This window comes from Lytechinus variegatus, chromosome 2 (genome assembly GCF_018143015.1).
Source record: "Lytechinus variegatus isolate NC3 chromosome 2, Lvar_3.0, whole genome shotgun sequence".
In the NCBI taxonomy this organism is placed as follows: domain Eukaryota; kingdom Metazoa; phylum Echinodermata; class Echinoidea; order Temnopleuroida; family Toxopneustidae; genus Lytechinus; species Lytechinus variegatus.
Genome location: NC_054741.1, coordinates 12,929,624 through 12,956,804, shown reverse-complemented (window position 1 = coordinate 12,956,804; position 27,181 = coordinate 12,929,624). Strand labels below are relative to the sequence as shown.

At 36.4% G+C, this 27,181-nt stretch overlaps 1 protein-coding gene across 1 annotated transcript; it reads right to left on the bottom strand.

Annotated features, from left to right (window-relative positions):
- Positions 1–32: 32 nt before the first annotated feature.
- On the bottom strand, positions 33–27,164 carry LOC121407359 (FACT complex subunit SPT16-like). The gene is made up of 24 exons (XM_041598404.1): positions 26,954–27,164; positions 22,402–22,500; positions 21,465–21,695; positions 20,203–20,295; positions 19,138–19,284; positions 17,778–17,929; positions 16,725–16,897; positions 14,999–15,089; positions 14,330–14,516; positions 13,735–13,800; positions 12,228–12,329; positions 11,141–11,256; positions 9,725–9,878; positions 8,565–8,692; positions 8,103–8,238; positions 7,723–7,849; positions 7,320–7,438; positions 6,687–6,812; positions 5,831–6,019; positions 4,758–4,927; positions 4,135–4,264; positions 3,104–3,233; positions 2,510–2,575; positions 33–2,067 (listed from the first exon to the last, which is right to left on the bottom strand). Exons 1-24 carry the CDS (start codon positions 27,020–27,022, stop codon positions 1,922–1,924), a joined length of 3,147 nt encoding a protein of 1,048 aa, XP_041454338.1. The 5' UTR covers positions 27,023–27,164; the 3' UTR covers positions 33–1,921.
- Between the last annotated feature and the right edge of the window lie 17 nt (positions 27,165–27,181).

Here is a 27,181-nt window from a genome sequence, read left to right as displayed (position 1 = left end):
GGAAAAGAACGAACGACAAATGGACATGTTCATTTATTCCCAAATTCTACATTTATTTGGACATATTTCACGCACCATGTACATGAAAATAAAGGAACTTCACAACACATTTACCAATACAATGATTTTAACTATACATTGAACTCATGGTTGTTTTGACAAACACGTATATTACAAATTGTTGTATACATGAAAAACCATTTCTTCATACAAAATTGTCAGCATTCTACAATATGTACAGCTCAAGGTCTCTCTCATTTTTTTTTCGTTCAAGAATAATCTGCATAAATAACTCCATCCATTGTAAATATTGATAAAGAGACCTCTGTTTATATAAGATCAATTTATTTTTTCTTTAGAATGAGTAGAAATCAGAGCTAGCAATCATGGTCATTGAATATATTCAAATTATATACAAGAGCATGATATCGGAGGTATAAAAAAAACCCACAAATTTGTGATGACACAGTCAAAATGTCTGCCACACTGGAGCATTTTATTTTTATGAGGATCCAACCATGATAAATTAAGTTTTGGCCAAATTCATTACTATGCCCTGCTGCCATTTTAGCCACCAGACCAAATGAATATTTTAGTTGACTGGGATTTTTTTGGAAAAAATTTACTTTTGTCCGATCTAACATCAACAATATAAACAGTATTGTCAAATCATAGCCAAGTATGAGCGGGAGTTAAATCCATGCCATTGCAGCATAGAACTTTGCCCTGACAACGGGCAAGGACAACATTCATTTGTCATATCCTTAATTATAATTATGAGCAATTCATGTTTATTTTTTTTTACCTTTCATGGACAATAATCAGAATAGAGTATAGATAGGACAATTTTATATAACTCCATATAAGAAGAATTCTGAGGCCAATATTATTCAGTTTCTCGCCAGTATGGAAGATTGTCTCCCATGTCTGAGATTTGTGTGGCTAAGGATTGTTTTCCAGAAAAAAATAAAAGAAATTCCATCAACAAAACAATTTACCCCGAACAGAATTCTGTGTACCCAACTTTATTATTTGCTTGTTTGTGAATGATAACAATAGATGATTTCTCTAGAAGTCTGTGAAAAGGGGTTATTTTTCATGAGGAATGGGCAACTCACATTCAACTTGAGGCAGTATGCACACAATGGTATTGATCTGTCAAACCAAAGATTGTCCCAGACCCCTTAACATACAGCTTAGCAATTGATTGTGGGGATGATTTATTGTAAACTATGATCATTGTAATCAATCATAGATATCGGGTCTACGATTGATTGATAAACTTCGTGTTACACAATCCTGGGGGTGTTCACAAAGAGTTGTTTCTGATCCAATCAACCTCGAAAATATTGAAATCCATCTTTGTTATATTTCCAAATGTAAATTTTCAAAATGTCATTTGTAAACAGAGGAGCACATTGAATTATCAAGGCAATTGCAAGAGTACACATCATACCTAGAAAAAATTTGTACACACATGCTTTCTAGCCGTTGGCGTTACTGGCTTTCCATAGCAGTGGTTGATCGGATCAATCGCAAATCTTCGTGAGGCGGAGCCCTGGGGCCTATTGCAGAAAGAGTTGCGTTTAAACGCAGGTCAAAGCGCAAGTCCCGAATACAGGTGCTTCATTGGCTGAAAATAAAGTTGCGCAAGCTATTTATAGTTACATTTGATCACAACTCTTTCTGCAACGGGCCCCAGGTCTATTAAGAACACAAATTTTTGCTTCCCTTGAACAGTTCCCCCACTGAAACGTGCATTATAGGAACCTGTCCACAAAGGCCACCTGCTCACAAAGACCACATGTCTTCTTTCCCTTAGGTGGTATCCATACACAGGTTTCACTGTACTACTCTTTGTATTCATAACTTTTCCCTCAGGCTCGGATGATGTGGATATGTGTTGACATTGATTAAATTCTCAGCGACGTCTTGATTTCTTGGCAGGCGAGGGCCTACCACCACCCGATCGTTTCCTCTTGGGAGGCGGTGGTGGAGGGGCGCGCTTGCTACCCTTCTTGGAACTGGTGGTCTCGTCTTCCATGTTCAGGTCTTTCCGTCGATCGGCTGAAAATGACAAACAAAATGATCATGACAATGAGTCATACCAACGTATCCTTATCTCATTCAACTGAGTTGAAAATAAACACCCACTTGACCGCCAAGAACATTGATAACATACCTGCCATCCCTGACAGCAAAGAAATAGGAACAAATTACTAAAAGATTTCCAAAATATGAACAGATTTTCTATTCAATACAAGATTTTTTTCATAGAAATACGAACACACAGGTTAAGTTAGTCATTTTCTTTTCCCTAAAACAAGTATATTCCTATTAAATGATTAAAACACGTGAATAATAACTGATATGTTCATAGTGCAGATCAAATTAAAAACAGCTCGAAGCACTTTAGATACAGCTCTCTCAGATGATGTTACACTCATCATGTGACCTAATTTGAGCCAATCAGATGACAGAATATAAAATCTAAGTCACTGAAACATACCTGCTGCTGCCTCCTCTTCCAACTCATCCCAGTCCTTTCCGCTCTCTTCGCTGCTCCCAAGCTCCTCTGTAAACATTGCAAACAAGATGAGTAAAGCGAGATCAGCAAAACAAAAATAAGAGTAAGTATAATATATAACACAAGGCAATAGCCAGACTGTGTCTCGCCTACCCGTGACTACATTACGTAACTATTTCCCCTAAGTATATCCTATAATAACAAAGTTTGATATCACAAAATTAAGTCTTGCAAGTAAACTTACAATGTTTTTTAATGGATTAAACTATACTTCCACTAAGTCTAGGACATCATTTATTGAATCAAATGGATTAAATTGTACTTTATTTATTGGGCACACACTAAGGGGGAATCTGCAAGCATCTGTAACACAGCATTCACCTGGGCACCAGAAGGGAAAAGGGGCAGGCCCAAAACTTGGCGTCGAACAGTGGAAAAAGAAAGGACCCTGGCTGGAGCTGTGGCCTCTGATAGGTAAAGGTGGAGACGTTTGATGGAGGCCCTATGTGCCACTAGGCATCTGGAGGATATGTAACAGTACTTCAACAGAGGTACAGATTAAAACCAATGGCTAACCTGAATAGTCACTTTCTGACTCCTCCTCGGAACCTTCGCTGTATTCACTTTCCGACTCGCTCTCTTCAAACTCTGATCCAGATGGCTCAAAGGCACCATCATCTTCTTCATCATCGTCATCTTCCTCATTCTGAATGAAGAATAAATGGAGATAACATTGACTAAATCTTTGACTCCTCCATCATCATCATCATCACCATCATCATCTACATCATCAACATCATCAAAATCAATATCATCATCATTAACATCATCATCACCATCATCATCATCACCAACATCATTATCATCATCATCAAAATCATCAACATCACTATCATCATTATCAACATCATCAACATCATTATCATCATTACCACCATCATCGTTATCAGCATCATCATCGCTATCATCAACATTACCATCATCATCATCAATATCAGCATCATCATCAATATCAGCATCATCATCACCATCATCAGCATCATCGTCATCACCATCACTAACATCACCATCTTCGACATTATCATCATCATCATCATCATCTCCCTCATTCAAAAAAAAAAACTGCTTCAGTGTATTTTACATCAACACCCAAAATGGAGAAAAATCAATTAACGAAAATGTGTATCTATTGCCTGGTGCTGCTAAAAACAAGTTTTGTGGTTAAATGTTAAAATACCAACTCGCCAACATCCATTTAATCTCACATCCACTTGGTCTAACAAAACTTAATCTATTTAGTTAGCTGAACTGTTAATGAACTAAATTTTTAGTTGACATGGTAAAAAACAAGCATATGAAGTAGAAACTTGACTAACAGGGCATTAGACTAAAGGAGAATTAAAATGGAGTGATCTCAGTGGATAGCATGCCATTATTACTGAAGGTTACTAAGGCAATGGCAACTTCAATCACCAACTCAGCATTGGCTTAATGATTGACACTTAGAATAGGTGGGTATTAGATCAAAGTGAAAGTAGACCAAGTGGTATTAGACTATTTAAGAATTAGACCAAATGCTTGAAGACCACATGAATATAAACCATTACCTCTGATTCTGGCTCCAAGAAGCTCCATCCACCCCCTTCGAAGAACCCTTCAGGGTCGTCCACAATGGTCTTCATGATCTTAGGCCAATTAAGAGATTGGACACCCTCGGTGTACTTGATATCGCAAGAACTAAACACGACGAGAAATGAAAAAAAGTTATCAATTAGCCAAATCTGAACTCCTTTTTCCTCATACACCACTTAAAAGGGCAAGCCCCCCCAAAAAAAATAGATGGCAGGGGCCCTCCTTATTAGTTTATAATTCTCAAAAGGACGACTCGGCAGTGGAATTCACTTCCTTCCAACATATTCCCTTTATCTCCCAACATGGACTGATTTAAGAAGTGTTAATTCATATTTAATTAACTTGATGTAAAACCTTGTACTATCAATTTAATAATGCTTTATTATTTGGCAGTCATGGGCCACTTTTCATCATTTTTAATATGATGGCAACATCAGGCCAAAAGAACAATCTAACATATAACAAAAACAATCTGATTTATATTCTACAAATATAAATGTACATATGTTTTACTTTGCAAAGTGCAAAGAGAGATATTAGCAATAATGAAATTAATAATAATTAGATAATAGATAGAACTAATATGTCAGTGACTTACTTGAGCCAATCCTTGACCTGATCCAGGAGATTCATGGGGATGGCATTGACCATAGCTACCTTACGGGAGTAGTCCTTGAAGATGAAGAGCATGTCAAAGTTCTTGATGTGGAACTGTACTCTCTCAAAGTGAACCAATTCAACCTCATCTAAGGAGATCACAAAAGGTGGCTGGAAAAAGTGTAAACATAGGGATGAATGGTTAGAAAATGAACAAATGATAAGAAAAATAAAAATTGCATGAGAAGGATTTCTTTCCACATCAGCTTTGTAATTCTTACTTTCAAGTCAATAATATGCCACAGCCAATGATGAATAGTACCAGTTCAAGACTTTACCTACCTCATATGCTATTAATAATAATAGACCCTTAGTCAATAGGGAAACTTTCAACCTCTGACAATGAGAAACTGTATCATGCTCAAAACTCTTTTTTGTAAAACATTGACCCACAAGTGTAGTTGGCTCAGTCGCTAGTTGCCTCATTCGGTAAAGCATCTGCCTGTCGACCCTGTTGAACCATAGGTCGTGGGTTCAAGTCCATCCCGGGCAGATGTCTGAAGCCTGCGTTGTGTGCAAATATCTCTCCCCTGTTCAATAGATGCAGTGGAAAACAATCCGTCCCTCAAAAGGACGTTAAAAGGAGGTCCCATGAAGATGAGAGTCACCATCTTTGCAAATTAAGAAGTTCTTAATGGGCAAAGCTGGTGACACTGCACTATTCGTATTAGAGTAGGCGGAAACCCCGTTGTCGTGGTCCACCTGCACTCCCCCAATCTGGAGGAAAAACCTGCATGTCATAGTGATTCAGTTTGCTTTTCGCCTCCCAGGCACAGGCGATGCCAAACAAATAATAATAACTACCCTTGACATTTGGTCCAGTTACCTGAAATTCCATTCATCCAGTTATCTAAACTTGTGTAAGTTTTATGAAATAGAGACAATCTTTCTAAATAGCATATGATTTTCTAAATAAAAAGATAATTTGGTTGGAAAAATGGTAATAATTTTGACAAAAACATAATGGTTGGCAGCTCTGCTAATGGAACAAACATTTATAGAAACATGACATACCCATTCTGTGACATTGATGATACAACTGCTGGTTGGTTGAAGAAGGACAGTACTCCTATGGGGCACGGCTGGGAATCCCAGGTCTCGGAATGGAACCTCAAACTCAATATCTCCTTTGGTCTGACTCTCCACCTTCTCAATGAAGTTCTTGAAGGCAGATTTGAGCTTGTGCCTCAGCTCCCTTTCAGCCTAAACAATGACAATTATATAAAAATATCATCATCAATGTCATCATCATCAACATCATCACACTCACCATCATCATCACCACCACCGTCAACTTTTGTTGTAGTCTTCATCATCACACCCTCACCATCTTTGTCACCATCACCATCATACTCATCATATACTATCATCATCATTATCAATAACAAAATAGCTATCATGTCTATTCAAAAACTCCTGCAAATACAATTTTTTTAAAATACCATATTGATTTCTGGATGAACAAAATGATTTGATTTAGATGGAGAAGAGCTGATGAGCTGAACACAGACTCACAATATCACATTCCTGCTAATTTTTTCAAATATCTGGTAACCCTATCATACTGCATTCATGTGTTAAATCAGACAGGCATCAGCTTTCATGGGTAGTGGATAATTATTTGCCGACGCCTGACAATGTGAAAAGCATTGGAAATACATATAGCAGAGACATCTTTGGGGGGAAGCAAACTCAGTGTCCAAAAAAAAAGCCAGGCTAGTAGCTTTACCATAAGGCAATTTCCAGTGGCATTACATAACATCTCCTGGTAATAAATCTTGTTCTACTCTGGGTGATATATATATCTAATGGTGTCAAATTTCCATGGAAACACAAGATTATCTGCCTCTAAGATCACTAAGCAGCCTACCTGTTCACTGGCGATGTCATCCCTGTCGTGGATATTATGATGTTTGAGCAGATCAGTGGTGATTTCTCCAACTTCAGTATACACTTGAATGTCGGTATGACGTTTGTTTGAAAACAGGATAGCATTCTATACAAGAAAGTGAAAAAAATAACAAGCAGCTGTATATTGAAGATAAATACCAGGGGGGGGTTTCACAAAGTTATATGTAACTTAAAATCGCACATAAAATTCATAATTGCATGCAGTATAAAACTCAACACCGTAAATGATCAAAACATGTTCAGACAACACATTATTATGCAGTCATAGAAGAGGTTACACGTTAAATACTGTGTGTGTTGTCCTTTTAGCGTCATTTAGTGACACTCAGCTCTTTGTGAAACGCCACCTGGTTTCGATAACAATCTAAAAGTAACTTCAAACAGATTCCAATAAAATGACCAGTCAAGTGTTTCTTCCTTTAGTTTTTTCATAATATTCTTCCAAACTACCATGAAAAGAATTCAATAGCAATCCATTGCAGTGAAACATTTTTTAATGATTTTCTCCCTAAAAACCAAAAAATAATTTGATACCTTTCAATGATTAATTCCATCTTCCCCACAACTTTGTTTTCCAACTCTACAAACCAACCTTGAGGTGAAAATGAAGGACAATGATCATTTCTCCATCACAAGGCTGGAAGATGGCATGTTTGATGTTGTTATAAAGGATATCAACCTTATCTCCACGCATTGAGGTATACCTGAAGCCTAATGGCAAAATAAAGAGAGAGAACATTCTGTTTAATGCCCATTCCATAAAGAAATTAGTCACTGACTGATTAATAAATTTCATTTCTATTTACAAGACTGAATTCTGGAAGAAAGTCGATGGTTAACACTTTGGTAGACTGACTTGAACATTCTTAAAATGCAGCAAACAACGAACGATATTGATATTGCAGATTTGAAGAATAAAGTGACCAAAGACTTCTAGTTATTAATTGTCCTAACTAGTGGGATAAAAGGGACAGAAGACTTGATTCAATACTGACCATTGACATGTGCTTCTAACGATCCTTGCATTCTCTTCTGAACAATGTTTGGTCTGATGTAAAGATCCTTCAGTTTAGGGTTACCACGGTTGGGATTGATGACAAGTTTGTCTTGTTTCACAATACCCTGTAATCAATATCAAACAACTCAATGAATAAATGCAACGTTGAATACACACTAATGAGGCAGTGCAGTAAACTTGCAAGCAATTGCATTTTTATTTGAGGTCGCCAAAGGGTGACACGGCATTTGCTCCTGCGACAATTGCTCCAGGCTCAACTTTGTCTAAAATGTAGGGTTAGAAAAATGTTAAAAGAGCTCGGATTCCTGCATTTGTGTGAATGGAGTACATCCCCTGACTAAAATGTTAAAATCTCACCTCCTTTTCCCTCTTTTCTGCCTCTTCTGTCTTGAATTTCTTTTGTACATCTTTGATGAGACGGAATGCAAGGTTGAGGTTTGCTGATGGAATGGTTGACTCACCTGGAGTCTTGGTGTTAGAACTCCTGTATGTTCTGTTTAAGTAGAAATAACAAGACATTGTCAGTAATATTATTTATGAATATGAAATATGAATATTCATAAAATATGAACTTTCAAAAAAAATGAGCTCATTTTTCTCAAGATCATGGGGAGAACAAATATTTTCTTTATGGAAACAATTATTTAATCTAGTATTTTTTATGAAATATTCATGAAAAATTTCCTTGCGCTCATTTTTCTCTTGATCGGGGGGGGGGTAAATTAACATTTTCTTTATATATTCTTGGATATATTGTGTACCCTGGCGAACTATTGAATGGCAAAAAGAGTGTTCATCCCAGGCCTAGAGGATACTTACAATTCTTTGATGAAAGTTGCCTCAGGGTTGCTGAAGACATTACCCTCATTTCTTCCCATGGCACTGCCGGGATGATGGAAGTTAATACGGAGATAGGTGTAGTTACCTTCAACACTCTGACTTATGTTCTGTATTCAAGAAAACAAGAATGAAGGTCACATTGGCATCAGCTTTCATGGGTAGTGGATTATTATTTGCTGACCCAAGACTTTGTGAAGATCAGTTGGAAATACCTGTAACAGAGACATCTTTGGGGGTAAGCAAACTCTAGTGTACCAGTGAGGAATTCTTTGGCCAAGCCAGCTAACCTGTAGCACCTGCTAGGCCATGGAAAGTGATAACTTTACCATAAAGGCAATTTCCAGTGACAGCACATAACATTTGCCGATCATAAATCTCATTCTACCCTGGGTGGTTTATATCTGAATAGTGTTAAATTCCCTGTAAGAACACACAATCTTGGTTATTAGGGGTTAAAATCCTCAAGTACCACCAAAAAAAAGGGATTAATATCGATTTGACATATAAAAATCTGAGCTGTAAGTTCCTATTTGTTACCAGTGTCTTGTAAAAATGGAGCTCTGAAAATATTGCACCTGAAAATCATTATTTAGTGATCAGAAACGCCATCCGAATATCATTCCATATAGCGCTTGTTCTTAACAGCCTTGACGTCACACTGTGCCAAGAGGGTTGTGATTCTCTCTGTTTGTACATATAGAATATTGATTTTTGGATTTTTAAAAACAATATAGGAAAAAAAACTAGTCCCAAGCTGCCGGTTGTAAAGCATACAGAAATTACAATTTATGATATCTCCATGTGAGTGATATGAAGAAAATCAAATGCGTAATCCAAAGAGCAGAAACATCACACAGTATTTTTGGTGTATAAACTTATGCAAGTTTCTAACACAGAATGACGTTAGTCTTGACGGCTATGAAAAGCACAACAAAACCTATTTTCTAGCCCAATTATTCAGCAATTCTCAAGCAAAATACTCAGCTGTCAAGCTTTGAAAATGCAGAAATTTTCCATTCCTGTGTTTTGTACATAATTGTGTCAAGTATCCAAATCAGACTTTTGTAATGTTCACCAATATCTTTCACAGAGCTCAAAAAAAAAAAAAAAGAATATGGAAGACAAATAAGTATTTTTACCTTGATTGAGGATATGTGAAAGGGTGTGGCTACACCAAAGACAGGCAGGATGACAGATTCATATTTTTTATCAACAAAGATCCGCAACTTCCTGATGTCTGGTTCCCGGGGCATTTGTGAGAGGTTCTTATAGGCAACGCTAGATTTCTGCACCCTGGTTGGAAAAAAGAAGATGGAGAAAAATCCAATTCAATTTAGATGAAGTAGAATTCAATTCACTTCAAATCAATTCAATAATGAAATCTTTGTACTAATACAGAAATTCAATTTCAGTTGAATTGAAACTGAAATGAATTGAATTGTATGCAATACTAGATTTCTGTACCCTAGTTGGAAAGAATCAAAGCAGAATTAATAATGAGTATTAATTCAGTCAAGTTGTTAAGGGTGCTTTTTTACCCGATTACTAAGAAATAATTAGTATTTGTAGGAAGCAACTAGAGGACAAAAGGCTTAAGATCCTCTCCTAATTATTTTTATTAAGTTTTCTGTCATGACTCATTTAAATAAGCAGAATTTTTTTTTTCTTTTTAAAAGCTTTATTGCTTCAATAAAACAAGACTATATAAAATTATTCATGATATGTATCCAAGAGATATAAAAATTCTACATAATCAAAATAACATTATCCCAAAAGTACATCAATAACTAAAACAAGTGGAATGCCTCTGGCCGTTTCACTTGCATCACGCGGTTCAATATAGCAGCAGTGCTGACTTTGAATACTACTCTAACTCGCACAAGATGTTCAGTGATACATGGTTACTCTTATGTCCACTTTTTATGAACTAGACCAATAAACTTTCAAAGTTATGATGGTAATTCAACAGATACCCCGATTCGGCCAAAGTTCATTGACCCTAAATGACCTTTGACCTTAATCATGAGACCTGAAACTTGCACAAAATGTTCAGTGATGCTTGATTACTATTATGTCCATGTTTCATGAATCAGATCCATAAATTTTCAAAGTTATAATGGGATTTCAAAAGATACCCCCAAATCGGCCAAAGTTCATTGACCCTAAATGACCTTTGACCTTGGTCATGTGATATAAAACTCACGCAGGATGTTCAGTGATACTTGATTAACCTTATGTCCAAGTTTCATGAACTAGGTCCATATATTTTCTAAGTTATGATGACATTTCAAAAACTTAACCTCAGGTTAAGATTTGATGTTGACGCCGCCGCCGTCGCCGCCGGAAAAGCGGCGCCTATAGTCTCACTTTGCTTCGCAGGTGAGACAAAAAGCAAGTCTCAATTTATGCCAAATAGTAAAAGGTTTTCATATCGTAACATGGAAGTTAACCTTGACCTTTTTAAACACTTTAAAATAAATATTCAACTCATTTCTGAATAAAGTTGAGATAGTTGTCTTTCACATTTGGTACTGAAAAAAAAAAAGCAAGCTCACTTGACTTCACTCTTTGTATCCTTTGACTGGGCTAATCTCATTCTTGCTTCTCTGTTCATCTCCTCGGCCAACTCACGCTGGCGCTGTTTACGTTTCTCTTCTGATGATGTCTCCGTCTACATGAATTCAAATATTAACAAATGGTTATTGCAATATTCATGAAAACAACAGCTTTGCAACAAAATTAAGGAGAAGTAAGAAATCTTATTTTAAATTAACCAAAAGAAAATCACTGAAATTTTCAGCAAATTCAATATGTCCATATATTGATTTATTACACAAACTCCCAACAATATTCTTACGTCATATATCAGTAAGTGTGAACAAAAAAATGAAAATGAAATAAAATCGGAAATATCATTAATAGTGATAATATCCCTGCCCCCATATGAGAACTCGATATCATATACAGCGTAATCTTATAACAGATTGAGGCCTATACCTTGGGAACACATAAAAAGGATGAGTTATACATCTTTCATCAGGTGACCAAACTATGTACAAAAGTATTCTGATCTCAATCTATGCCATTACCATGGCAACCCATTTTCTTGACACAATGAAAAGGTATGCTGTGTAAATCTGAAACCTTAAAAGAATATCTCTGAACTTTGCAAAAAAATACAGCCCCCATTTGTCCACCAACATGACCGACCACACCCTGAATTCAATATAACTTTGTCAAACTTTGTTTAGAGGGTGTATAATTTCTTATCCTTTAATGCGCAACACCTGTATTCTTTAATTGCTACATGTGTCCTTAAAGATTATGCAACAGAAATAGAGATGGATATGGGATGGTTCTTGGAGGTCGGCATTTGACGAGTTACTTGAAAAATGGTTTTTGTTAAATTAACTTCCATCATATTGCCAATTTCAGGATTATAGTCATTATTTTTAATATTTTGTAAGCATAAAACAAGATGCAACATATTCAGGCAAATGATCTGTAGAATGTTCACTCTTTCATTTTATGCATTTTGTATGATTCCCCAGGCTCTGCATTACAAAATATTGGGTGAAACCGCATAATGTGGTCAATGTCTAAATTGATAATGAATTGAGTAAGAATGACAGTTTGACATACCCTCAGTTTGCTCTCCAGGACGGCTCTCCTCATTCCTTTACCAAGAAGCTGTTCCTGTTCCTTCTTTTGTTCTTCTTTATCCTCCTCTTGCTCATCTTCACCCTAATAATGGAAAATAAATATAAAACTTAATCTTCTTCTATTTTTATTCACTATTGAGAGGGCATTTCCACAAAAAAATCAATGTTTATGATGCAAATGAAATTAGAAAAGGTCTGATTGCATCATCCTGAATATCATCCCTATAACCTTCATAAATCACCATCATCATCATCATCATCATCATCATCATCATAATCATCACTCATCATCATCATTGTCATCATCACCATCACAATCATCACCATCATCATCATCACCATAATCATAATCACCATTGTCATCATCATCATCGTCGTCATCATCACAAGCCTCATCATCAACATCATAATCATCATCATACACATAATCAACATTATCATCACCATCATAATAATCATTATCATCATCATCACCATAATCATCATAATAATCATCATTGTCATTGGTAAACAAGTTTTAAACAGGGTTATTAAACATTTTACTACATTAACAATGTTAACAACATTAGAACAGTAGAAAAAGCAACCCCCCCCCAAAAAAAAAATGAAAACCAAATGTTACAGGATACAGAAAACTGTTCATCATATTCTTGTAATTTTCATTTATATTTAGGGACAGTGATTTTCCGCGATCGCGGAAAACGGACGGAATTCACAGAATCGGCTGTTTGAAACGGAAAGTGGCTTTTCAAACGGAAAATCATGGAATACAAGTTTTATCTCAAAATGCACAAAATAGCAACAGAAATTAATCCCAAATCCTCAACAAAATACGAATATCAACTGTAAAAACACGATCTCACTTTGCAACAACAATCATGACAATCAACACATCGTAACTACACTCGAGCCTCTCCATCACTCGATCGTATCCAAATTAGTTTACACTCACGCCGCATATAAGGCAGAATACAGCCGTGTGTTGCTGCCCTCTGCGTTCGGTCATAATATAAGGATCACAATTATTCATCAAATCCAAAATGGTGGATATTCAGAAGTAGTCGACTTCTCAAAACGATGTCCGAAAAGTCCCCAAATCGGCGATAAAATCCCATTTAACAATAAAATAATGCTAATAATACGAAAGGTGAGAATGTATTCATGTTGATTATGTTTCTCTAAATAGTTTTTGAGCTCGAATCTCTTCGATTAAAATGGATTTTAAAGGGATGTTAGTACATTGGTAGATGCAAATTTTGAGCAGCGCTAGCATTTTGACATCGCTACTCGTTGCGTATTGGTTTTCTATGTAAACGGAATTGTCAATTTTCTTGTACACAAAGTCTATGGGGAAACAGAATTTCCGTTTTCAGACATGCTGAAACGGAATTTGAGATTTTCTGAAACGGAAAAGGCAAATTTTAGAAACGGAAAATCACTGTCCCTATATATTTACTTAGACATTGAAAGGAAAGGAATAAACAAACCTTGAGGAATATACCAATATTCTTGACTTTTTTCTTGACCGGTGTCAGTAATTTGGCAGGTCCTTCCTGTAATACAAATAGAAGAAAAGAATGTAGAAAATAATAACAAATTAATGGAAACTTGTTACGAATACTAGAAATCTTAGAAAAATTGTGCCGAACAGAGAGAGAAGTAGATGTGTTCTATGCTGTGCCAAATGCCAGATATGAAATATATATGTGATTCTAAGGGGTTTTTTGTAATTGGAGATCTAAAGCTGCCATATATCAAATATAAATCTGTGGTCTATTTTATAAATGTGGTAGCAGAATACCAAATACAAGAGAAACTGGTGTAGGATGAAGTGGATGTATCAGACAAAATAGGTATCACCCAAATAGAAATTAGACCAAATGGTAAATAGGCTAAATGGCAATTATGGTTATTAGATTGACTGTAAACGACTTTAATATGATTAGATAGTGTGGAATAAGACCAAACAGAATGTAGGTGGAGCAGATGTAGACCAATTGGTAAGTTACCAAAGTCAAAGGTCGATCATAGGCTAATCCCCGATTCTAATCTCAACTCTAAGAGGATAGACCAAGATCTTACCTCATTCACCATAACAGTATCTCCAATGAAGAGGGCGTACTTCTTACTAGCCGAGTCCTTCCCTGCCGAGTTCTCCAGGTTTGAGAAGCCGACGTTAATACTGAATATCATTCCTTTCTTGACCGTTTCCTCTGTCTTGGCATTGAGTACCATGGTGCCTTCACGAAATTCAATTCCTGTCAAAAACCTACACAAAAGAAAATAACAACAATAAGTCCATCTATACTGTGAAGCTACAATGCACATGATATATCATTACCTCAGCTATGATTGAGCAGTCATATAGCCACTGAATATATATTTCTTAGTTTGTGGATCAATAGTATTCCAACTCAAAGATTCTGAGGAAACTCTGTTGTTCAAGAAGGCTCTTCAGTCAAAGGAATTGTTTTCAAAAGAGTTAAGTGTGACTTTCAATTCAGGTTAAGCGCCAATGCAAAGGTCATTCAAAAGCCTCATCCCATTGAGAGTTCACCTCCCCTGATCATAAAATGACCAGTATGGTGATTTTTACATACCACTGACCTTTCAGCAAATCAGAAATGCATTTAGTTTATTAGAAGTTATTAGAAAGGTTAACACAATGCCCAAAGAAATCAGGCGATCCCTGTTGAATGCCTCAGGGATTTAAAGAACTCAATTATTAATAAGTAAACATTCAATACATACCCTGCATTCTTTGTCAGGTTTCCTACAAGTTTAGAATCCTTCTCTTTGACTAGGTTGACTGCTGCATTGTATACATCACAGGCTTTCACACCTGAAAAACAACAACAAATGCATCCAGTGATATTCTCAGAGATCAAATTCAGGCTTCTAAATGAAAAATTCCATAATTTGCGATTATTAGACTCTGCAAAATGCAGTGGAAATACTTTTAAATGTAGATGTATCTTCGGGCTCAGTCAATTATACTGTCAAATCAAACCAGAAATATCACTAAAAAGTTATGGTGATCTCATATAAGGGAAAACAAGTGGAATGCCTCTGGCCGTCTCACCTGCACCACGCGGTTCAATATAGCAGCTGACTTTGAAAACTACTCTAACTCGCACAAGATGTTCAGTGATACACTGAACATGGTTACTCTTATGTCCACTTTTTATGAACTAGACCAATAAACCTATAGAGATATGACGGTTATTCAACAAAAAAACCCAACATGGCCAAAGTTCATTGGCCTTACATGACCTTTGACCTTGATCATGTGACTTGAAACTCCCACAGGATGTTCAGTGATACTTGATTACTCTTATGTCTAAGATTCATGAATCAGATCCATAAACTTTCAAAGTTATGATGGTAATTCAACAGATACACCCAATTCGGCGAAAGTTCATTGACCTTTAACCTTGGTCATGTGACCTGAAATGCGCACAGGATGTTCAGTGTTACTTGATTACTCTAATGTCCAAGTTTAACGAACTAGACCAATAAACTTTCAAAGTTATGATGGTAATTCAACAGATACCCCCAAATCGGCCAAAGTTCATTGACCCTAAATGACCTTTGACCTTAATCATGAGACCTGAAACTTGCACAAAATGTTCAGTGATGCTTGATTACTATTATGTCCATGTTTCATGAATCAGATCCATAAATTTTCAAAGTTATAATGGGATTTCAACAGATACCCCCAAATCGGCCAAAGTTCATTGACCCTAAATGACCTTTGACCTTGGTCATGTGATATAAAACTCACGCAGGATGTTCAGTGATAATTGATTAACCTTATGTCTAAGTTTCATGAACTAGGTCCATATATTTTCTAAGTTATGATGACATTTCAAAAACTTAACCTCAGGTTAAGATTTCGATGTTGATTCCTCCAACATGGTCTAAGTTCATTGACCCTAAATGACCTTTAACCTTGGTCATGTGACATGAAACTCTAATAGGATGTTCAGTAATACTTGATTAACCTTATGGCCAAGTTTCATGAACTAGGTCCATATACTTTCTAAGTTATGATGTCATTTCAAAAACTTAACCTCAGGTTAAGATTTGATGTTGACGCTGCCGCCGCCGTCGGAAAAGCGGCGCCTATAGTCTCACTCTGCTATGCAGGTGAGACAATAAAAAACCAAAGGCAATGCAGTACCCAACACATTATAAAAAAATGTGACTTGCACATCTTCACCCCACAGCTAATGTGTGGAGCAAGTCTTTTGAGCATTGAACAAAAACTGAAGAAATCGTTAACAATAATACAAAGTAATTGAACAAAAGAAAATAGCCCATTCAGACCATCATTCAGTAATTACAAAACCAAAATTCAGATTTCATGCATCCATAGCTGGCCGAGCATAATTTAGAAAGCAACACTGCTTTGTGAAAAAAATAATGATTACTTCCCCAGATCGTCAACAACCTTTGGGTTAAAAGATGTCCCTACCTGGCTTGAGTTCTTGAAGTACTGCTTCCTCTACCTCTAACAGAAGCTGATAAATCTTTTGCTGCTGGTCTGTAGGATCCACCAAGATGGTCCGAACTATGTTGGAACAGTAGGACTTGTACCTCACACCCATGGAACATGTGATAGCGCCAAAGTGCATCTTGTGCTCATCGCTGTGAGAGGTCAAAGGTCAAATTTGACAAATGTAAGTCTATATGAGAAACATTATACAGAGCTTTATTCAATCAGGTCTTAAGCCCATGACAGACTACAGTGTCTAATAAATTGGCTTGATTGCTGATATAATTGTCATTAATATTTATATAATTATCATCGATATAATTATCATTAAATGTAGAAATCAGACATACAGTCAATGTCAACTAAATATCATGGGGCACTGATAAAGTTTTATCAAGTTGAATGAAAACTAACAGAAAACTGAGAGCAATGAAATGTGCCGACATAGATATGGATACATAGGCACACAAATTGAACATAGCTTGGAAAAAGTCCTGTCTATTGCCAGAATGCCTTAATTATTTTATCATTACTGAGCATTAACAAATTCTCTCATGAGAATCATTTTTAGGGTTGGGTGATTATCAGCTTGGTTAAACCCTAGTCCAGTTCTGACCACAGGACTAAAATATGAAAGAAGTCTATTCGGGCACTTATCGCAATTAAAAATATGTGCAACTTCTTATTCAAGGTGGTCCCACCCATTATCAAATTCTGCTGCCCGTTTCATAAAGACTTACAACTAAAGTAACATTGCCACGATGGTAATGACAATGGAAACTTTGATTTTGATTAGGTATTGAGCCCTATGCCCATGAGAGTCATCATCAAGGCACGATTACCATAATTGTAAGTCTTAACGAAATGGGCCACAGGATCAGTAATAACTTTGTCCATTTAAATAAAAAAGAGGAAACATGAACCCAAGTATTCACACCAAACAAAGAACAGGCTCTATGTAGAGAATAAATCTGTGTACTCTATGTGCATGCTGTCTGATCTCCATTGTGAGGAATAGACGATGACACCCACCTGACCACACTAAACTTGAGATTATAGATGCCTCCACTTTGAATGATGGGAGGATAGCACATCTCGACTTGTGACGGATCCACACCACCCAAGTATTTCTTCTCTTCCAGGGCCTGTTCTAAACTCTCAGCAAGCTTGTTGTGTCTTACTTTCTGTACCATAACAAAGAAAACCACAGAAAACATTGTTTAATATCATAAGACTACATGTAGTCCCATGCATTCATTTCTGTGCAGAGCACATATGACACTTAACATGACATTGACTGGATACGAGGGAGGATACCATATTACAATAAAATACACAGAGACCACAGATTTTTTATTTTCTCCTTTTTAAGTGGGGGAGGGGGTGAACAAGCAAAATAAGCACAATTAGGTATTCATTTTAAGTTGTCAAGCTTACTGAAAGTAGAATTCTGCAGTGCATGCTTTACAATATGTTTGTCTGTGTATTGCAAACAACGGTTGAATGGCATTTGCTTTGGGACAATATCTATCAAAATTCAAACTCACTGTCAGTTTGATTGGTTGATGGTGTGTAACTTGAACAAAATGAGCAAGTAACAGCACATTGGATTGGTTGCCGTAAGTTTGTAATCAAACACTATTTTTTGTAAGAGGGCAAAAAAACTAGACCTACATGTGTAAATCTTTCAATCCCTTTGCATCACATTGCTCCAGAGACAGACAGATGGAAACTATGTGGATCTTCCTATTGACATTACCAGGTCATTCTGATAGGTAAGGAGAAGATATTCCTGGAATGCTTCCAAGATTGTAATCAACACCAGGGTGAAATGATATGACCTTTAAACTGTATTAGCTCCCATAGATGACAAAAAAGTGACTATACTACGACAATATCTTTACTCCCCAAATTCTGCCCTGTCACATACGGGGGGGGGGGGGGGGGTGGGGGGTGTTTCACAAAGATTTTAAGTATGACTACAAGTCATACTTAAATTCCATTTTGTGGCAAATAAACTGCATCACTGCATTAAGCACATCATGCTCAGAGGATACGTGTTGAGTATTAATCAATAAGATTGAAATGAGACGTTTTCAGTGCCTGAAATTGAATACAAGCCTGAAAACTGGCATCTATCTAAAACAAATATGTAAAAATATATCTACTATAAAAGAGTCATATGAATTTGAACCATCATAGAAAGCGTATATGGGACTACACAAAAATCATTTCAACAACAATGTTGAAACAGCAATCATTTGAAGTAGACATTTTACTATTTTTACACAGAAACATGAAAGGGATTTAAGGCTTATAACAATTCACTTCATCTTTCCCACAACTTAAGTATCACATTAGAGTCCGATTTTTAAAAAGCTGGCTGTCTTACTTTGTCAGCATCAACGATCTCCATGATGTCCTCTTTGAGTTTCTTTGTGAATACATCACAGGTCACCTGACAAGCTTTCTTGATCATATTGATCTCTTTCTCCTCCTTCACAGCCATCATACGGGCAAAGTCTGGGCTGATATCAACCTGCAAACAACAACAAAATATCAGGGGAGCGTTTCAGGATAGGACTAGTCGGATGTTTCATCAGACAACAGTGCTTCTTAACCAATCAAACTCAAGGAAAGATTTCACAGCCCTGTCTTACAAACAGTTATGATTGATCCCATCAATCATAAATTTATGGAAATCCACCAGTGTCAATTTTTTATACAAAAAATTTGCACAATGTCCTTTGTATGCAAAGGGAAAGCGCAGTGAATTTTAAGAAAACAATGAATGCACGAATATACATCATAGCTAGAAAATATTTTGAACAAGCATGCATAATAGATGGTGACATTGCTGGCCGTCCATAGTTGCAATTGATCAGATCAATCATAACTCTTTGTAAGACGGGGCACAGATCTGACGTCTTGTCAGATAAATATTGATGAAATGCTCCCAGGGTTACATGAAGTATCATCTAGAAATTTACTTTGTACACCAAAAAGGGTATTGCTATGGATAGAAATTGGGGTTCCAGCGGTTATGAATACCTCCTTTTGAGCCTATAAAAAAATCCCTGAAGTATAAAGGCCTTATCCTCATCCATGTAAGCAAAGACATATAAACACAGAAACATCTGAGCACCACCCAATGCCTGAGAATCATCTGTAGTATTCTTCAGTAGTTTTTTGTTGCTAGGCAGGCACAAATATTGAACCAAAAATATCAAGATTCTGTAATAAGAATGAAAATCAAATTTGAAAATAGAATTAACCTAGGATTATAATGGTAAGAATCAATAATGCCACACTAGATTAAGAAAAAGATTTGTTCAAACCTCAATTTTGGTATGCATGTGAATGATATATATGCAGAAAATTGCCCATTCTTATATTGGATCAATTAAAAGAAACAGAATATGATGTTGTTGGTTTGAATATGAAATTGACCACTGACCTGTTGGAAGCCTCCGTTGGTTAGCGCTGTCCTCCATCCCTCCATGAAGTCACCTGGGAACTTGTCCTTCTGGAATGTACCAATTTTCTTGCCCTGGGAAAAAAAAAATTCACCCTAAGTATTAACGATCAATCAACTTTGAACCACGTCAATATCATCTCATACTTTGTAGGCCTATATACTTAGCCTGATCAAGAGTATTTTGCGATTCACAATATCCATGTGACTAATAATATACTTTTATTTCATAAAAATTTAGTTTTTACTCAACTTTATTTTTATCTAATTTCTTATGCTTCCTTGCAAGTTATGAGTAGGGAACTTCATTTGACCATACAATTTTTAAAAGGGGATTCAATAAAAATGGTCATCAATGACTCATTGTTTCTAAAAGGAAAACAAAGAATTAAAATATATAGGGGTGCAATTTAAAACCTATTCATGTTATTGACATTTAATCTAGAAAAATCAAATGAAGCTAATTTACTTACAACAAAAAATAAGAATAATAAAATTTCACACCTTGCACCTGATCAAAAGTCAGGTCAGTGCTTTTCTGCTAGAACCCTGTATAAGTGACTTTTTATCACCAATTCTTACTCATCATTATAACCAAATCAATAATGAATGCTGGAACATCGCTGTGAAATTACACATACTGTCTTTATAGTATGGTTTCTGCACACACAGACACAGCCAAAATGCCTTATTCTATATATCTTGTGTGTCCATGTGGGTGGTACAAGAAACTTACATTCAATTACATTTTGGGGGGGTCCCAAATCAATCTTCAAATTAACTGAAAATGTGCATGTAGTAGTTGATTGCTAATCCATATTTTGCAACAAGGAGTGTAAAATGATTTGTTCCAGCTTATACTGAAATTTCAATTATAAAATTGCAACACATAATGTGCAATCAATTGCAGAACCCCACCTCACATTTCTTTGATATACATTCAAACATGACAACAAAACTTGTGAACATTTCTGAACAAATGCACTGCTCGAATGGCAAATACTAACCAACTAGAGGACTGTTTCATGAAAATTGTCAGCACTGGCAAGTTGACTTTCTCTGACAGTTACCATAATAACAGTCAGAGGCCTGTGCCTCTCAGCCAATCAAATCCAAGGACTTCACTGGATTTGCCTCAGCTCTGACAATTTAGTCAGTGATGAGAACTTCCAGAAAACACCCACAAGGTAATTGCTTTCAAGTTGTTTTTTAACAAAATACTTTGGGAATTTAATGACACCTACCTCCTTGCTTCCTTTGATAGCAGCTACCAACTTCTCAAAATTTGCTTTGTTGGAATCTCCCTTCTCTCGGGTCAGGAGAGTGATCTGGGGCACCCCGTTCTGGTTCTCCTTCTCTCGGTTGGAAGCAACCTGACGCAGGAACTCCACCTTCTTCTTGCTGGCTAGGAAGTAGATGTGTTCTTTGCAGAGCACCATGATGGTATCGGTAAGCTCGTAGCCAAACAGCCATGTCTGGGGAGGGAGAAGTAGAGTGTGATTTTCATAAAGGCTTGCTCTATCTTCAGTGTGTAAGACATATGTCATATATGGGAAGCTGATTAGAGAACTTAATAAGCTTTCTGTTGAATGGAAATGTTGGTGATGGTATGGTCAATGTCACAATGAAGTTGGTGATGAATATTTAGATCAGTGTGAAAGATACAAAATGATAATAATAATAAAGATGTTGATGGTGATACTGATGTTGATGACAATGATAATAAAGATGATGTTGATGGTAATGATGATGATGACAGGAGCCCCAGAACCAGAAGGGGGGGTGAGCCCTATTTTTTAATAAGCATTTCAAAAACATATAAAATACTATATGATTGTCATTTCCTAGATAGGACTCCCCCCACCCCCTCCAATTTCAAAACCAAGATTTAGCATCGCCGAGATGATGATGTCCCTCTCATCAGCCTTGGACACTCTGTGTCTTTTTCATATTCCTATTTTATGTAATTAGAACGTGTGCTCCACAGAAAAACAAAAGAAATCCCCATCGAATATTGAATTTCAATTTAAGGCCTGGTTACTGAAGTTGTATAGAAAAAAAGTATTTTGAAGATAACATGTTTTTCTGAACAGATAGATGATCCCTGAATCATATTTCGGAACGAATTCATGACAGATTGCTTAAACCGACAAAATTGATTAAAAAGATGATGGAAGTTACCTGAAGAGCAGTTGACTTTGCATACACTATATCCTCGTCAACACCAACCGCTGAAGCGATAGCATCCAAGGAGTGCAGCTTGCTATTCTCTGTTTCATTCTAAGAGATATAATTAAAAAATGTTTTAGAATTTCCTATCTTGGACTTGACTTCGTTTTTTCTGTAACTAAAGCTGTCTCAGTCTCACCGAGGACGGACATAAATTTTCATGTTTTTGTTCAGTATTTGATATTGAACAAAAAAGATTAGGGCCTAGGTGATAGGTATGGTCTATTGAAATTTGAAAGTGGGTCACAAAAAAGGTCACAGAAAACTGGCATGACTGGGATTGGAAATCGTCTCTAAATTTTTTTATTGAAAATAGGTTTAACTGTTAGTCAGAACTAGATCTAATCAGTTTGCATTATTTTATTCATTGTGCAGCGTGCCTGTAGGTCTAACGTTACAGTAATACCATTAACTTTACTGTCTTTAGAGTAGATTTAAGATATATATACTGGGGTCTGTTTCATGAAATGGTCTTTTGTACAATCGCTCTACATAACAAGATATTGCTCAACAAAGCCGATTTGGACGATACGAAGAGTGGTCCTTGGAAAGACACCTCTAGACATGTCCTACGTAGGCATGATCTTAATCTTTGCACACCGCCCGCCATTATCATCGGCACTGAGAGAAAACATGTTCACGGCACACAACACTAACATATCATCTTTAAACATTTTTAGGGGTTCATTCGATTGCACTCTGATTCATTTTATTTGGTATGGCAGCAAATTATTTTTTAAATGTGGGCTGTCATCAATTTCAGGTTGTCTTGCACGGCAAGACAACCCAAAACGGATGTTATTTTAACTTTTTCAAGGTAATCCAAATAATTTTTGTTTGTATGTTTCCTTTTATTTTCTCACATATTCTCCCTCTTTTCCCCACCCCTTTTCTAGACTGTTTTCGACCAAACTTGAAATATTGAAATGGGAGGCAATCTCTCTAACCCCTCATGCATTATCATTAGGGCAATAAGGCCACTGTAAAGGGCACCAAGGCCAAAATCTTTTTCCCAGAAGGGCATCAAAGGCCATTTTTTTTGGTATCCTTATTTTCTACATGTCAAAAAAACTCAAATGTACTTAATCTTGTACAGGGTGCTAACCTTTTTTTTATTCTAAATACAGTCCGAACTCTCTTATCCGGCCTCCCCTTATCCGGATCTCTCTATTATCCAGACGCACACTTGCCGAGATTTTTTTTTTTTTTTCAATCTAGTACCGGTACGTGAGGAAATGAGATTTCAATCTAAACTCAATCCTATACGTAAACTCACTTTGATTACATATATTTCCCAACATAGTCACCCAACACCAAACATACTTTTCATGAAAATATCTCACCCAAATCACCAAAAGAACTTTAGGAATGATAATTTCCAGTAAATCAGGGTGCAGCGCAAACATTTCATCACGTTTCTCTTTTTGCTTCGCGGGAAGAACAACAAATGTCTTGCTAGCTAACTTTATGCCTCAATACGGACAGTGCCATCTATCATGTTTGAGCCTACAGTCAGTTAACAATGGCTGACATTGCGAAGCTGCGATGATCCAATTTTAAAACTTGGTTTCATCGAGTCATTCCCTTTCTTTCGAGGTATGCTCAATGTATACCTCAGTCATTTTAGCAGGTAAATTATCCAAGAGTTTTGGGCATCGATCACTTTCATTTCCATGAAAACACTGCCTATAATTTGCACTGACTCTGCAGTGAATATTACCCTTGTCTATACCATACGCCCGCTACTATAGTGTAGCTACCGCTGGTGGCCTGGGGAGGCAGCCGCAGCGCAGCTGCATGTATTTTATATTGGGTCTCCCAGATCCGGATAAATCCCTTATCCGGATTGGTGCTGGTCCCAACGTGTCTGGATAAGACAGGTCGTACTGTAGTTGGAAAATACTTGCCCGAATATATATTTCAATTGCCCCCACCCCCCCCCAAAAAAAAAATATTTCAAAACAAGATTTTACCATTTAAAGGAAAGAAGTGCTGTTCTATGGACATGTACCATTGCTTTTTTCCCTCTTTTTAACAAGAACTGATGTACCTTGTATTTGTAAAATTGTATTTTTTTTCAAAGCAATTTTATCTTGCCAGCCATGAAAGTGAGTTGATATGCCATTTGAATGATTTCCTCTCATATATTTTCATGTACTTTTGTGACCCATGGCACAACATAACAAAAGGGATCACTGAAAATAATCATAAAAGAAAGAAAAATATAAAGGGGAAAAAAGAAAGAAAATGAAAGGGATAAACAAATGGGTGAAGTAAAGAATGAAGGAGAGAAAGAAAAGAAAAGAAATGAATGGAGAAGAAAGAAAGAAAGAAAAAATGAAGGGGAAAATAAAGTAAAGAAAATGAAGGATAACAAGAAAAACAGTGAATATAAAGAAAGTTAGAATAAAAGAAGGATGAAAGAAATAATTAAGTAAAGAAAAAATTCAGGTGACGATGAAGACTGAATATTTTTCCGTACTTTTGATATCATACAATGTCGCGGACTTGGATTCTTGGAAGACAAAATTGCCTTCGTGAAATGGTTCATGATGTTTTGTATCTCGGATGGTCCTTGGCCGTTCCTACGTATCGCTCATCTCGTCATGTAACAGGCCCCTAGCTGGCCTTAAATACTTACTAGGATTGGGAAAAGCAATCAATAAATGAATAAAAACTGATATAAACAGGTGAATCAAACTGCTCGGGACGGGATCATGCGGTCACCTGTAACATACAGTAGTCTTTATAATAATAATAATAATATTACAAAAAAAAAAGGAGAGGAACAATTTTAAAGGACACGTCGAAGAAAAGAAAGAAAATAATAGGCCTAACGAGTTGGCCGTATAGTCAAATATGACTGGTCGCCATTAATAATAATAATATTCAACAAACAACAAACAATGCTCACAATCACTAACATTTAACATGTGGCCAAGGCTACCTTTTTACAGAGTAGTTTTTCTAGCTAGCACAGCCACAGCACAGGCGCCAAGTCCATGACTTGATGAATAGTCAAATGACAGCCATGATGAGTCCAAGGGCCAGGCATGCCATGCTATGCCTATGTCGACTTTTGATTCGAGTTTGATGTTGAAATAATTTAATTACACTGGCGTGAGCCGTAACAAAAATCAAGCATGACAAGGGAATGTCAAGATGAGATAGTCAGTGAAATACAATTTATGTAATTCTTTTATATGTGACTGGTAAGGAGATTCTGCTATGATTTAATTGCCTGGGGCCCGTTTCTCAACACCTGGACAAGTTAGTCATATCTTTATCCACAAACCACGGAGTTAGTTCCAATCTTACTAAACCTGTTTCACGAAAGGCTTCCTAAGTAAAATACCTTGATATCGATACTATCGGTAAAAAAAGCAGACGAGACGTAGCCTTAGTCACAACATAGCATAATTTTCAAAAAGAAAAATTATGACAAAATTGCAAATATTGTGATGAATTGGGAATTACATCTTTTAAAAATAATAGCACAGGTAAATTATGCATCATACATACTTAGACCATGAAGACTGGGGCATTCAATTGCTGAAAAATGGAATTATGAATAATTCATTTCATGACTAAAAAATCACATGTGGACGTTGAGATGGGTACCCCCGGGATATTCAATTTTAATAGTTTACGAAAGAACCATAACGTTTTTATTTGTAAAATTATGTTTTATGATTCCAAACATCATCCAAATATAGTTTAACATTTTTTTTATAAATCTTTGATATCTCTCTCTCTCTTAGGTGATCCCTCCACTGTTCTGGAGATTCTAAGATTCAAATAGAACAATTCCCAGTCAGGTAAATCACAGGTTCAGCAAATCTTACGATTTGACAAATTCTATGCATAAATTAGAGATTCAAATTTATCCAAATGTCAATAGGGTCTGAAAACGACAAATACAAGTCCAGTTATGGATGGCCTGATCAGATAGAATTTTTATCGATTAAATTAGTTTACTATTTCAAAATGAGTGGTTTTGTGGCGTTTTACCAACAGTTTTCATAGTTACTTTGTATTATTAGCTGATTAGTAATGATTGCATTATCCCACTTATTTTGGGATGTAATTTCAACCTCTAGGATTGATTACGTAAGATTATAATTTTCAAATTTCTCGGCACTTTTGCATGTCATAGTCTACCCACGTGATGCCACTACGTCATTATTAAGAAAGAAGTTATGACAGGTTCGGAGGTGTCATAAATATTTAGATCTAGATCTAGTGACATGAGTGAGCTGAGGTTGTTGTACCCGATCTTGGTAAAGAGGGCTTAGTAGCTCACTATCTCCGATTTAGTCAAGAAGTTAGACTTATGACGAGGTTGAGAAACGGGCCCCAGGTTATGAAGAAAAGCCTCTATTCAATTTCAAGGAAACGTGATATGCCCTATTCACTTTGTGTACATTAAAAATAGCACACATCGGCATGTAAATGGCCTTCTAATTTTCAGTTAAAATTAGAAAATGAATGTCCATGTACATACCTCCCATTCATCGTATATTTTCTTCATTCGCCGGTAGAATGCATCTTTATCGACCGCAATGTTCGCCATTCTAGCACAACATCTGCTCAACAGAGTCTGATATGAAGATTTTTCTACAAATCCTCGCAAAATACAAAAATTCTTCCTGAAAAAATTCTTTGATCATGCAAATGTGCGTGCATCAAAAAAAGTCTAGCGCGCCAAAATTGCTAGCGCGCCACCTACAGC

Excerpts from the sequence above, each read along its gene's own strand:
- LOC121407359 (XM_041598404.1), bottom strand. The coding sequence starts at position 27,022 with ATGGCGAACATTGCGGTCGATAAAGATGCATTCTACCGGCGAATGAAG. Across the intron at positions 19,285-20,202 it reads CCAACGGAGGCTTCCAACAG|GTTGATATCAGCCCAGACTT; the intron begins GTCAGTGGTCAA and ends TGTTGTTTGCAG. Across the intron at positions 4,928-5,830 it reads TCATCAATGTCACAGAATGG|CCACCTTTTGTGATCTCCTT; the intron begins GTATGTCATGTT and ends CACTTTTTCCAG.